The sequence below is a fragment of the Chlorocebus sabaeus genome, chromosome 28 (assembly GCF_047675955.1).
Source record: "Chlorocebus sabaeus isolate Y175 chromosome 28, mChlSab1.0.hap1, whole genome shotgun sequence".
NCBI classification, from domain to species: Eukaryota; Metazoa; Chordata; class Mammalia; order Primates; family Cercopithecidae; genus Chlorocebus; species Chlorocebus sabaeus.
The window spans coordinates 983,597-996,977 of NC_132931.1; the positions used below are offsets into that span (position 1 = coordinate 983,597).

General features: G+C 42.2%; 1 protein-coding gene across 16 annotated transcripts in view; it reads right to left on the minus strand.

Annotated features, from left to right (window-relative positions):
- Window positions 1-8,335: 8,335 nt before the first annotated feature.
- The window catches only part of LOC103246573 (DNA-directed RNA polymerase III subunit RPC9-like), a 42,478-nt gene continuing 37,432 nt past the window's right edge, over window positions 8,336-13,381 (minus strand). For 7 of the 16 annotated variants that reach the window (XR_012091675.1, XR_012091681.1, XR_502488.3 and 4 more), the window contains one exon: window positions 12,822-12,943. Coding sequence is in view for 2 of the 16 variants with exons in the window: in XM_073012646.1 (XP_072868747.1) it covers window positions 12,931-12,943 (13 nt within the window). In the remaining 14 variants the exon portion in view is untranslated. The other 9 variants (XR_012091676.1, XR_012091682.1, XR_012091677.1 and 6 more) reach the window with 6 other exon arrangements.

Here is a 13,381-nt window from a genome sequence, read left to right on the forward strand (position 1 = left end):
TATAATGTATCTGGTTTTTTACTTCTGAGATAGGACTCCAGGAAAGACCTACAGTTTCTGATATTATCCTACCTTTTTTTTTTTTAATGGAGTTTTGCTCTTGTTGCCCAGGCTGGAGTGCAGTGGTACAATCTCGGTTCACTGCAACCTCCACCTCCTGGGTTCAAGCGATTCTCCTGCCTCAGCCTCTTGAGTAGCTGGGATTACAGGCATATGCCACCACACCCAGCTAATTTTTTGTATTTTCAGTAGAGACAGGGGTTTCAGCATGGTCTCGAACTCTTGACCTCGTGATTTGCTCACCTCGGCCTCCCAAAGTGCTGAGATTACAGGCGTGAGCTACCATGCCCAGCCCTACATTTAAAAAATACATTCCCAGTATATTTCTTAATGCATATCCTGGTGAAATTCGTGAAGAAAAAAACGTTTCAATCTATATTATTTGAGTGAATAAATAGCACAACTTACATCTATGGCTTTCAAATGGGGACAGTTGTGTCCCAGGGGACGTTTGGCAATGGCTGTGACTGCGTTTTTGGTAGCCACACCTGGGGTGGAGGAGTACTAGCAGCATCTAGTGGGTGGAGCCCAGGGGTACTGTTATGTAATGCACAGAACACCCCACAACACAAAGAATTATGTAGCCCAAAATGTCAGTGGTCCATTGTTAAGAGACCCTGGCTTAAGCAGAGAGAAGTCTCCTTCTGCAAATACTAATGCCACTGGAAAATGAATACTTTGCCCTACCTTTTGGAAAAGAGAATACATAGAAATTGGCAACTGATTCAGATGGGTATACTGGCACTTTTAGATATGTTCATTTTAGATGATTATTTTTAATCAGAAATCTAGTGACTGGCCTCCCTCTTTGGGGTAAATCACTCCCTCAACACAGGACATTTAAGACATATGGCAACTTAGTTGATTTTAGAATTGGATAACGTTCTCAAATAATTTTACATTTTTTAAAATAGGGAAATTCCAATATAGGGTTACTGGTTTTCCTTATTTTACAGATGGGGTCGAGGATTTGGTCTTTTGGGTTCCATTTTTGGAAAGGATGGTGTATTAAACCAGCCAAACAGTGTCTTTGGACTTATATTTTATATACTACAGCTATTACTTGATAAGTATTTATCAATACAAAAATAAGTTTGTTATATTCCATTTACCACTTTGTGTCTTTGCCTTGAAGTGTCTTGATGTTAAATAAAAGCATGTGTTATAGAGCCACTAGCGTGTACAACATTTTTGTGTTGTGAAAACTTGATTCACTAAAATTTTATTATATTAATGTTGAATTTATGTCACTTGCTGTTTAATCATGGAGAGCTGTATCTCATGATGTCCAGGAAAACCAGTCCCATTCCAGAAATTATCACTCCCATGTTCCCTGTAAATGTGTTTCCTTATTTTATAGAGTATGTAGCCTTGAAAAATATCACATATTGAGGGGACATTAACAAGAAACCATATTCATAATCCCATCACCTTTACATATCCACTATTTCTACAGTCTTCTGCTTTTAAAAATAATTTTGGGGCTGGGCACGGTGGCTCACGCCTGTAATCCCAGCACTTCCGGAGGCCAAGGTGGGCAGATTACTTGAGGTTGGGAGTTCGAGACCAGCCTGGCCAACATGGTGAAAGTCTGTATCTACTAAAAATACAAAATTAGCCGGGCATGGTGGCAAGTGCCTGTAATCCCAGCTACTCGGGAGGCCGAGGCCGGAGAATCCCTTGAACCCGGGAGACAGAGGTTTTAGTGAGCTGAGATCGCACCATTGCACTCCAGCCTGGACAACAAGAGCAAAACTCCATCTCAAAAAAAAAAATAAATAATAATAATAATAATAATTTGGGGCCAGGTGTGGTGGCTCACGCCTGTAATCCTAGTACTTTGGGAGGCTGAGAAGGTCAGATCACTTGAGTCCGGGAGTTCAAGACAAGTCTGAGCAACATGGCGAGACTCCGTCTCTACAGAAAATACAAAAAGTAGCTGGGTGTGGTGGCACACACCTGTAGTCCCAGCTACTTGAAAGGCTGAGGTGAGAGAATCACTTGAGCCCAAGAGATGGAGGCTGCAGGGAGCCAAGATCACACCACTGCACTCCAGCCTGGGAGACAGACCAAGACCTGTCTCAAAAACTAATAATAATTTAATGTGAACTGTGTTTCAACATAGTGTTGTTTATCCAGTTACTGTTAACATCTAGGTTTCACACCTTTGACTTTTTTTTGAGACAGAGTCTTGCTCTGTCGCCCAGGCTGGAGTGCAGTGGCATGATCTTAGCTCACACTGCAAGCTCCGCCTCCTGGGTTCACACCATTCTTCTGCCTCAGCCCCCCTAGTAGCTGGGATTACAGGCGCCCACCAACATGCCCGGCTAATTTTTTGTATTTTTAGTAGAGATGGGGTCTCACTGTGTTAGCCAAGATGGTCTTGATCTCCTGACCTCGTGATCCACCCACCTCGGCCTCCCAAAGTGCTGGGGTTACAGGCGTGAGCCACCACGCCCGGCCCACACCTTTTACTTCTAAATAATGCTGCAGTGATCAACTTTGTTTAAAGACCTTCTGCTCTTTCCTTCTTTGAATTATCTCCACAAAATAAATTTCCAGGCATAGGATCAAAAACACAGATTTTTCTATTTTAATTGGTGTTACCAAGTTGCTTTTCTCTCAGTTCTTTGGTTTCCCTGAAGTTCCAGCAGTCTTCATTTTTAGAAAGTGTTTTGTAAAATTTTTTTTTTAATTGTAATGATAATCTTAACCTGGAAAAATTGCTAATAGCTACACATTAGTACCTATTACATTAAATTTTAGTCTTTTTAATTTCCTTTTATTGCCCATTTAGTTATTGGGATCCCGACAGTAGTATGTTTTTATATGTGTTACAAACATTTAGCGCATTCTTTATCCTTTTTGTTAGTGTTATGAATTTGTATTGTATTAAATTTTTAGAGTTAAATCCATCCATTGTTGTCTTTGCATTTTATTTTTCTCCTTTTTTAAAGATCTTGTTGCATACCAATGTCTTTGTATTTTAATTATTAATATTCCATTATCTGTCAGTTCTTCTGATTTGGTTAATTAAAAATACATGTAACTCTTCTGTGTATCTGGAATTGATTTGTTATAAGGCAAATTGTAAATCTAAATCATTGTCAGTTGTTCTGTCGAGTTTCCCCAGTTCCATATCTGTTTATCTCGCAGAAGTACAAAGATGTGTGGACAAGGATATTCATAGCAGTACAGTGTGAAATAGCAAAAAAAAAAAAAAAAAAAGTAGCTTAGAAATAGGTAATGGTTGAATAAATTAGAAAATACTATGAAATGGCCAGGTGCGGTGGCTCACGCCTGTAATCCCAGCACTTTGGGAGGCTCAGGTGGGCGGATCACGAGGTCAGGAGATCTAGACCATCCTGGCTAACACGGTGAAACCTCATCTCTACTAAAAAATAAAAATTAGCCAGGTGTGGTGGCAGGCGCCTGTAATCCCAGCTACTCGAGAGGCTGAGGCAGAAGAATGGCGTGAACCCAGGAGGCAGAGCTTGCAGTGAGTCAAGATCATGCCACCGCACTCCAGCCTGGGCAATAGAGGGAAAGTCTGTCGCAAAAAAAGAAAGAAAGAAAGAAAGAAAAGCCTTTGATTAGATTAACTTTTGAAGATAGAGGTGCTACAGTCAAATTTCTGTTTATGCCATTAATTTAATGCCATGCTGTATACATATTTTAAATCATATGTATCATATGTGTTTTTTTCATTTGCATTTTTTTGACTTGCATTTAGATGCTTCACATGCTTTTTAATGTTGGTGTCTTTATGGGAGGCACATTTGAACTAACCCAACAGTTTCCAGAGCATGGCATCTGTACTCACTTCTAAGCTGTTTGAGGTACAGCATTTTTAATTTAATTTTTTCATAGGTAATCCATTCACATGGTTCAAAAGTTTTTAAAACAGACCAGGCTCAAGGGCTCACACCTATAATCCCAGCATTTTGGGAGGCAAAGACGGGCGGATCAGGAGGTCAGTAGTTCGACACCATCCTGGCCAACATGGTGAAACCCTGTCTTTACTAAAAATACAAAAACCAGTCAGGGGTGGTGGTGCACACCTGAAATCCCAGCTACTTGGGAGGCTGAGGCAGGAGAATTGCTTGAACCCGGGAAGCAGAGGTTGCAGTGAGCTGACATTGTGCCATTGCACTCTAGCCTGGGCAACAGAGGGAGACTCTATCTGGAAAAAAATATGTATATAAAACATTACACAAAGAAAATCTGTCTCTTTAATTGACTTCTTCAAACCTGCTCCCATCTGTTATTTTGTTCCTGTTTCTGTTATCCTTACCCATGAGTCATTGGGTAGGAGGGTAGTTTAACATGCTCTGCCTTCTCTGTCCTTGAAAATAAATGCACATATTCTCCATACTGTTGGCCACAGGAAATTAAAAGCAATACGTGTGAAGATAGAGTCCAGAATTCAGGTGCCTTTTTTTTCTTTTCTTTTTCTTTTTTCTTTTTTTTGAGACAGAGTCTTACTCTGTCACCCAGGCTGGAGTGCAGTGGCGCAATCTCGGCTCACTGCAACCTCTGCCTCCTGGGTTCAAGTAATTCTTGTGCCTCAGCCTGCCTTGTAGCTGGGGTTACAAGTATACAATACCATGCCCAACTAATGGTTTCTTTTTCTTTCTTTTTTTTTTTTTTTGGTATTTTTTAGTAAAGACGCCATTTCACCACGTTGGCCAGGCTAGTCTCAAACTCCTGACATCTTATCTACCTGCCTCGGCCTCCCAAAGTGCTAGGATTACAGGCATGAGCCACCGCGCCTGGCTTTAGGTGCCTTTTTGTACTGAGAGCCTGGGTTTAGCACCCATGTCCACCATTTTTCTTGATTGGGTTTGGCCCACATACAGCCAATGAGCTAACTGTGGTTTCCCTTATCCACCAGGGTGAGCCCTTCCTGGAATGTATAGCAAGAGTTTTTCTCCCCTCAGCAACTTGTTGGTGTAGTCACCTCTCATTGTGGATTTTTAATCAATCTGATCTAAACATGGAAAAGCAAATTTTACTTTCCACAGATGGGGAGGCTGTAGTGAAAACCAGAGAAGGTTCTCACCAAATGTGTGCAGCTCGGTTTAGGAAAAGGCTGTGGTCCTCATATCCCTTTATTCATTTGGTGTCTCGGGGCTGTTGATGTTACAAGTCTGCTTCATTGCTTAATGTGATTGTGAGACTGCATGTTTGCTTTGTGTGCATATTTTCAACTAGGTTAGTTTATGAAATTAGTAATATTTCACCTGAAAGATTGAGAAATCAAAAACATTGCAGCTATAAAACTGGCATTTGGCCGGGCATGGTGGCCCACGCCTGTAATCCCAGCACTTTGGGAGGCTGAGGCGGGAGGATCACCTGAGGTTAGGAGCTGGAGACCAACCTGACCAACGTGGTGAAAGCCCGTCTCTACTAAAAATACAAAAATTAGCCAGGCATAGTGGCACGTGCCTGTAATCCTGGCTACTTCGGAGGCTGAGGCAGGAGAATTGCTTAAACTCAAGAGGTGAAGGTTGCATGAGTCGAGATTGTGCCACTCTACTCCACCCTGGGCGATACAGTGAGCCTCTGTCTCAAAAAAAGAAAAAAAAAAGCCAAAAAACTGGCATTTTGCTAGAGTCAACCTGTATAATTTTAACGAAACAGACCAGTATTTCTGTTCTCAATTTTCAGAGTTTGGCAGGAAGATCAGTATTCAAACACCGCAGCAAGTCACACAATGTTAGTCCTTGTCACTCAGAAAGCCTCTCTCCAGCGCCAAGGCCTGATTGAGCCCGCGTCTCTTCTCTTACAGGCATGACAGCAAGCGCCATGGCGGCTTTGATCCTCATGACATCCTCCATCATGTCGGTCGTGGGGTCCCTGTACCTGGCCTACATTCTGTACTTTGTGCTGAAGGAGTTCTGCATCATCTGCGTCGTCACGTACGTGCTGAACTTCCTTCTTCTCATTATCAACTACAAACGACTAGTTTACTTGAACATGGCCTGGAAGCGGCAGCTGCAGCCCAAGCAGGACTGACGCCCAACGGACTCTGCCCTGACAGTCTCAAGCCCCTTTTCCATTCAGTTTATTTTGCAGCAGGTTTTTATTATTATTATTATTCACAACAGACACTTTCCCTAAGAATCTCAAACTGATTTTTAAAAATCCTGTAAATTAGAAGGGGCCCTCGCTATTTTCTGTGTCAATCTTCATTTTAAATATGGATACAAAAAGGATACGCCGAGTCCATCAAAGACAAACTTTAACTTCACTTTGAAGATGTTTCTGAAATGATAAAATGTAGCCCTAGCCCCCTGCCCTCAATTGTAAAGTGAGCAACCATTGCTAGTAATTCTTTAATGTGCATAAATTCAATTTCAGGTATAACAAATGTGATCATAACATGAAAATATTCTAGAATAGATACTGTATTAAATATTGCCATGTTTACAATATGTAGTATGTTTTTAGCCAATGGATTTAAACATGTAGATTCAATTAGAATCTGTTTATGTGATATTTGTAAATAAAGATAGAAATATTAGATCCATTTCTGCAGAACTTACTGTACAGTTTAGTTGGAGTGTAGCATTGAAGAACTGTCAGTTCAGCATTGACTGAGGAGATAGTGAAAATAGCCTATACACAGCATCTTGTGGAAAGTACTGGCCGCTGTTGTTGCAGCAAATAATAGGGTGAAAAAAATAATAATAGGGTGGTTGGTTCCCTTTCATCTCCCTCTTCTGAAATGAAGAAATTGAATTGGAACGTTCAAGTCCAGATTGTGTCCAGTTATAAAACTGGGCCAATTGTTAACCTTACAGAATGAGTCATATGGCCAGACCTTCAAGTTCAAGGCCTTCAGGACACTAAGGATGCGAAAATCGTTTTTTTTTTCTTTGAGACAGAGTCTCGCTGTCACCCAGGCTGGAGCCCAGTGGTGCCATCTTGGCTCACTGCAAGCTCCACCTCCCGGGTTCACGCCACTCTCCTGCCTCAGCCTCCCAAGTAGTTGCAACTACAGGTGCCCACCACTGCGCCCGGCTAGTTTTTTGTATTTTTAGTACAGATGGGGTTTCACCAGGGTATCAATCTCCTGACCTCGTGATCTGCCTGCCTCGGCCTGCTGGGATTACAGGTGTGAGGCACCACGCCCGACCAAAAATGGGTATTTTTTCTTTGGAGAAAAGCTGGAAATATAAACATGGCATTTTTAGCTAAAGTTTCTTCCACCAGTTGAATTTTCATGCAGATATTTTTCCTTAACATTGGTGCCAGTCAACCAAACAGTATTATGATGGAAGATACCAGTCTAAGCCCCGTCGCTCCAGAGTGGGAGCCAGTGTTCTTGCTCATTGTTTCTTTCTGCACTAACCACTCGGATGTCTAATTTAGTTGTTTTGCAGTCAAATACTGGATTTGTAACCTTCAGGGCTGACATGCTGCGCAGTTTGCTTCATCGGGAGAATAGGAACAGGTAGACACATCTCAAGGCTAAATCTGGTCGTGTCGCCACTGCTCTCATAATGACACACATGCAGCAAGAAGAATTTTGGAAGGGGATTCGAGTAAACCCAAATGAAATTGTGACAGGACGTTTGTATGGTTAACATCTGATATCAGAATGTTAAAAGTGCCTTCTGTCTTAAATCTCAAACCAAATATTTTGTGTGTTGACCTTGGGCAGAAGTGTCCTGCCCTCCTGTCTTCACCGTCAGGTAGAAAACCCACAGTCTGCAGAAGGGTCCTGTGTGATCATTTCACTCCTCTGGTTGGGAAGCAGCAGTAATGTGTTTGCTTCCAATCTGATGAATCATTTTATGTTAAAAACAGTCAATGAGACCAGTACCTCTTGAGTGCTTTATTTGTCTTCTCTTTGAAGGGAGGGGACAGGCTCTGCTCTGTAAACTCAAATGTGTAGGATCAGCAACAATTCTGTAGCTTCCACTGACTCAGAATTGACGCAACGTAGGTCTTCTGGCCTGAGGCAGGTATCAAGCCTGAACTGTAATGAACTTTTCACCGGTTTCAACCAGTTTCTTAAAAGATAGCTTAACTCAAGATTTCATCAAGACTTGTGTTTTCCCATGAATGTGAATCTTTCAATGGCTGTTGGAGTATGGATGTACTGTTCTTGTATTCTGAAGTAGTTAAAGAACTCTAGAAAGCACTGATTGGCCGTCTGGTGCCTATGGAGAAAGAAGTCCTCACGTTTGAGGGCTGTACAGCGAGGCCGTCTTATAGCAGTGCGTCCAGCTCTATCAAGGCAGTCCTCTGGTTCTTTTCTCTAAGCTACAGTGGAAATGGCCTAATGGTTAAAACTGTAGTACACATAACGCCAGTTGTGCTAAACAAGTTCCTCGTGTCCCAGGATCCAATGGTTTTTCATCCTATTTTGTATCAATCAGCAGAGTATAGTTAAAGCTTGTCTTGATGTTGCATTCTTGCAAATGTCTTCAACTCTTACCTGAGAAAACATGGGAAAATGCTCAGCCAGACCCTTTCAGTTTTTCCTTTGCTTTTCTAAACCTCGGTGAAACCACTGTTTCAGTTGTATAAAATTTTTTTGCCACATTCTTATGGCCCAGTCAGATTAATACCCTTTTATCTCACTGAGAGAGGAACATGTACTGCCTATCATAACAGCATTGTAATGCCAGTATCTCAGTAACAGAACCCTGGTGGTGTTAATTGGGTGTTTTTTGCCCTGGAGAATTCAGATTCCCTTCTATACCTTCTATTCTGCCCAGAAGAGGGGGGAATCACCAGTGTTATAAAATTAGAAGATTGTTTTGCCTGTTTTAGACTGAATATTTGAACACTGCAGCATTACTAGCCACCAGTGTTAAAGGACAGATGAGGGGAAACATTTGTTTTTAGCAGTAATTCCATGCTTCATCTTTTTTAAGTAATTTGTTCCAAATGAAGCCATGTATTGACTTGATGCTCACCAATATCATTTGAAGAAATAAGACGAATTGGGGTTAGATGATAAATTCTAGGGAATCTGGGTGATTTGGGGGATTTCATTTGGTTTTGCATTACAGCTAGTTGCTCTCAGTAAAGGTAAATTTCTGGTGAAATAACTCAGGTTTAACCGGCTGTGTGCCCAGAATCACTGTTCCTTTATACATGTGTCCTCTCCTTAAATTCATTATTTTCAAATGATGTTCAAAGCATTGACTGTTTTCATTCAAAGAGACTACATTCAAAGAGGACCAAGACTACAGTGAAATTAAAACTATTTGCTGGCCGGGCATGGTGGCTCACACTTGTAATCTCAGCACTTTGGGAGGCCGAGGCAGGTGGATCACCTGAGGTCAGAAGTTCGAGACCAACCTGATCAACACAGTGGAACCCTGTCTCTACTAAAAATACAAAAGTTAGCTGGGCATGGTGGCAGGCATCTGTAATGCCAGCTACTCCGGAGGCTGAGGCAGGAGAATTGCTTGAACTCGGTAGGTGGAGGTTGCAGTGAATTCCCAATTGCGCCATTGCACTCTAGCCTGGGCAACGAGTGAAACACTGTTTCAAAACAACAACAACAACAAACTATTTGTTGACTATTGTTTTTCATTTAGTTTTTGAAAAGACTATTGGCAAAAGTACAGAGTTATCTTCAGCAATTTCTTCATAACTTAGATTGGTACCAAGAGTGACAGGAGATCTTGTCTTGAAAATCAATATTAGACAGATGCCAACAAGGAGACCCACTGTGACTTCTGGTAACCTATTTGGGGAGACGACCTAATGACCTATTATACAGTTTCTGTCTTCATGTCTTTTCCTCCAACACACAAGCATTGGTGAAACATTTCAGACACCTCAGGCAGCACTTATGGTTTCTAATTGTGAGAACTACCCTTCCATCAAAAAAGGCAAGGGTGGGAGCCCCAGCTACTTGGCTAAACATTTTTTTACTACAAATTCGCCTAGAAAAGGTGAAATGTTTTGTTATAAAACTGTATTAGGCATGACCTAAGTATTAGGTGTATGATCTGTCTAGTATGTTCCATGAGAAAGATTTCTTACCTAGTGCTTTAAGCTCCAGAGTAAACATTCATTTAAAATGGAGTTCAGTGGGCAGGTTTCCCCTTTAATCTAGACAGAAATACTCTTTATCAGAGATTTAAGGCGCCATTTTGCTAACTGGTAAATAAAACCAAATGTAAATATGTAAGAATGTTTATTTGTTGCACATCACTTTTTTGGTATAAAATAAATGTAGAAGTTACCTGTGGAAGGTGTGCTCCCATTATTCTTAAACTGCAGGGTTGCATTCCAAAAAAAGCGGAAACGGGGTCTTTTTAGACTCGGTAGGAGCCTTATATTCTTGAAGTCAATACTGTAACCTCATTTCTAAGGTATACAGGGTTGATTCTTTTTCTCTTAAATCATATGTAACTTGCAGAAGATTCAGAGTCCTCAGACCTCTAGATCTTGGAATTCCTGTGGGTTTATGATGTATGTGATTGTTAAGAATTAATGACAAAATGTGTCACTGCCTACTGTTCTGTGAACACTCAGAATGTATTAATGAGCTGTTTTTCCATAGTTTCACTTTGGCTTACCTTGAATACTCCATGTATAATCCTCTAAAAAGGTAGCATCGGCAAGAAAGAGGAATCCGTTGGAAATACAGCTGAGCTATCCTTCATGGACTAGAACACGTGTGTTCTGTGCTGGAGCTTAAGACCTGTGGAAAGGGGCACTGCCCTCACCGGGCGCAATGGCTCACACCTGTAATCCCAGCACTTTGGGAGGCAGAGGTGGGTGGATCACTTGAGGTCAGGAGTTCAAGACCAGCCTGGCCAACATGGTGAAACCCCGTCTCTACTAAAAATACAAAAAAACTAGCCAGGATTGTGGCGTGTGCCTGTAATCCCAGCTATTCAGGAGGCTGAGGCAGGAGAATTGCCTGAACCCAGGAGGAGGAGGTTGCAGTGAGCCATGATCACGCCACCGCACTGTAGCCTGGGCAACAGAAGAAGACTCCATCTCAAAAAAAAAAAAAGAAAGAAAGAAAGAATTGACTGCCCCTAATTTGTAAACCATTTAAATGTGTCTACTAAATTTAATTTTTAAAAATGTTTGTCAACTAAGTTTTATTCATTATACTTTGACATACTGGAACACTAAACTTGATTCCTTTGAAAAACTAAAGGGAAGTTGATAAAAAATAAAGAAGCCCTAGATCTTAATTGGAACTGACTACACTCTCATTTTTTAAAAATGCACTGACTATGCCTAATAAAACCAGGCGAAATTAACTTTATTCTTTCCTTCATGGAGCTTGCACAGGAAAGCTAAAAAGGAGGGTCCATGTGGAGACAGGGGGCTCAAACACAAGAGAGGGGGAGATCAAGTTCTATAGCAAAAACCATATTGAAGGCCAGGCACAGTGGCTCATGCCTGTAATCCCAGCACTTGGGGAGGGTGAGGCAAGCGGATCACCTGAGGTCAGGAGTTCCAGACCAGCCTGACCAACATGACAAAACCCTGTCTCTACTAAAAATGTTAAAAAAAAATTAGCTGGGCATGATGGCAGGTGCCTGTAGTTCCAACTACTTGGGAGGCTGAGGAAGGAGAATTGTTTGAACCCCGGAGGTGGAGGTTGCAGTGAGCCGAGGTTGCACCACTGCACTCCAGCCTGGGTGATGGAGCAAGACTGTCTCAAGAAAACAAAACAAAAAAGACTGTATCGGTTCATTGTATTCCAACTGACTGGACACCAAAAGGAATATTTTCCCAAAGCATATACTTCAAATCAGAACTCATGCACCATCCTTGCCTCACTGGAGCCCGTGAAGAGAGGGAGGAGAGATTCCTTAAGGAAAGACTGTGCTCTGGGAGGGGGTAGGTGGCGTCATTTCGGGGTGTAAAGCCATGGAATGCTGATTTGTAGGCAGAGTTGTTTAAGGAGGTCTTGTCACACTCAGTGGCATCCGTTATGATAAAGCCAATGGGCGTTTACACTCCTCTGCCCATTTCTATCAAGACCCTATGGCTGAGGTCAGACGATGTCCTGGGAGAACCAGTTACCTCTAACCTTCCCGTTCAGACACTGCCAGCTGAACTATGTGGAAACTGGCTCACAGACCCTGCTAAGTGCTGCAGCATGACAGCGTTTCTATGAATTTGTTGGTACATGTGGGACTTTAGCTCATCTGAGTCGTGGAACAGCAGCTGTGAAAGTCTTCTACTCACTCCCTGTCGAGGCTGGCCCGGTTTGCTACACAAACACGGCGGCCCTAGGACCATGGGGCTATTTCTGCAGATGCCCTCTGGAACCAGCTGCTCTGAACTTGGTGGGGGTGTTGGAGCAGCAGTTTCTCCAAAGTCCACACATAGTTAAGGCTCTGAAAACAGCGCGACGCACAGAAATGATTTCAGATGCTTTTCAGTAGCCACTTTCATGCCAACTCTTTATTTCCATACTAGAAAATCTTTTATTTCCACCTTGTGTTCCCTGCTAGCACAGATGACCATAAAACCCAGGCCAGAAACGTTCTGGTCTGCCGTGAACAGTCCAGGAGGCACTTGTTCTGCTGCTGTGGAGGTCATCCTGACTCGGGGAGGAAGGGACACGCAGGTGGTGTCAGTCTTGCTCAAGTAAATGGGCTGTTTTCCAAACATTGTGACTTGGACTGAGTGGGGATACCTGGTTTCATTGGCAATCTTCCAGTATCCCTCTGGCAAAAGGAACGCTGCACTTTTTGGTTGTCTCTGCCGAGTGAAGACCCCCTTTTTATTCCCCAGCACTCTCACGGGTGCTATTAAAAAAAACAAAACAAAATAAAACAAAAAAAAAACAAGACACAAAGACACAAAGCGATTCAGATGACTTCTGATGGGTCAAGTTAGAACCACACTGGACCACAGTGAACATCAGAGGTGGATCCTGGGATTCAAGGCAAGAGAATGTAAGGGTCAGAACTGGCAGAATTGTAAAGTTCGATAAAAATAAAGATCCACTTGATGGTGACCAAAATATCTGTCCTCGCAGGGGGCTATAGTGACTGCAGGACTCACTGATGCTGGGGTAAAGACAGCCAGGGAATGATGTAACCCAGAATAAAAAAGGAGGTTTTTGAAAAAACCTTAATGAGCAACTGCTTCATTTGTAAACATAATTTGATATTCGCTTTACATTACTTTTCCATCTCTATCTGCTGGTACAGTCTTAAGGCTGAACTACACTATAGGTAAAAATACGTCTTTGGGCCAGTTGCAGTGGTTCATACCTGTCATCCCAGCACTTTGAGAAGCCGAGGTGGGCGGACTGCTTGAGCCCAGGAGTTCAAGACCAGCCTGGGCAACACATCAAGACCCCGTCTCT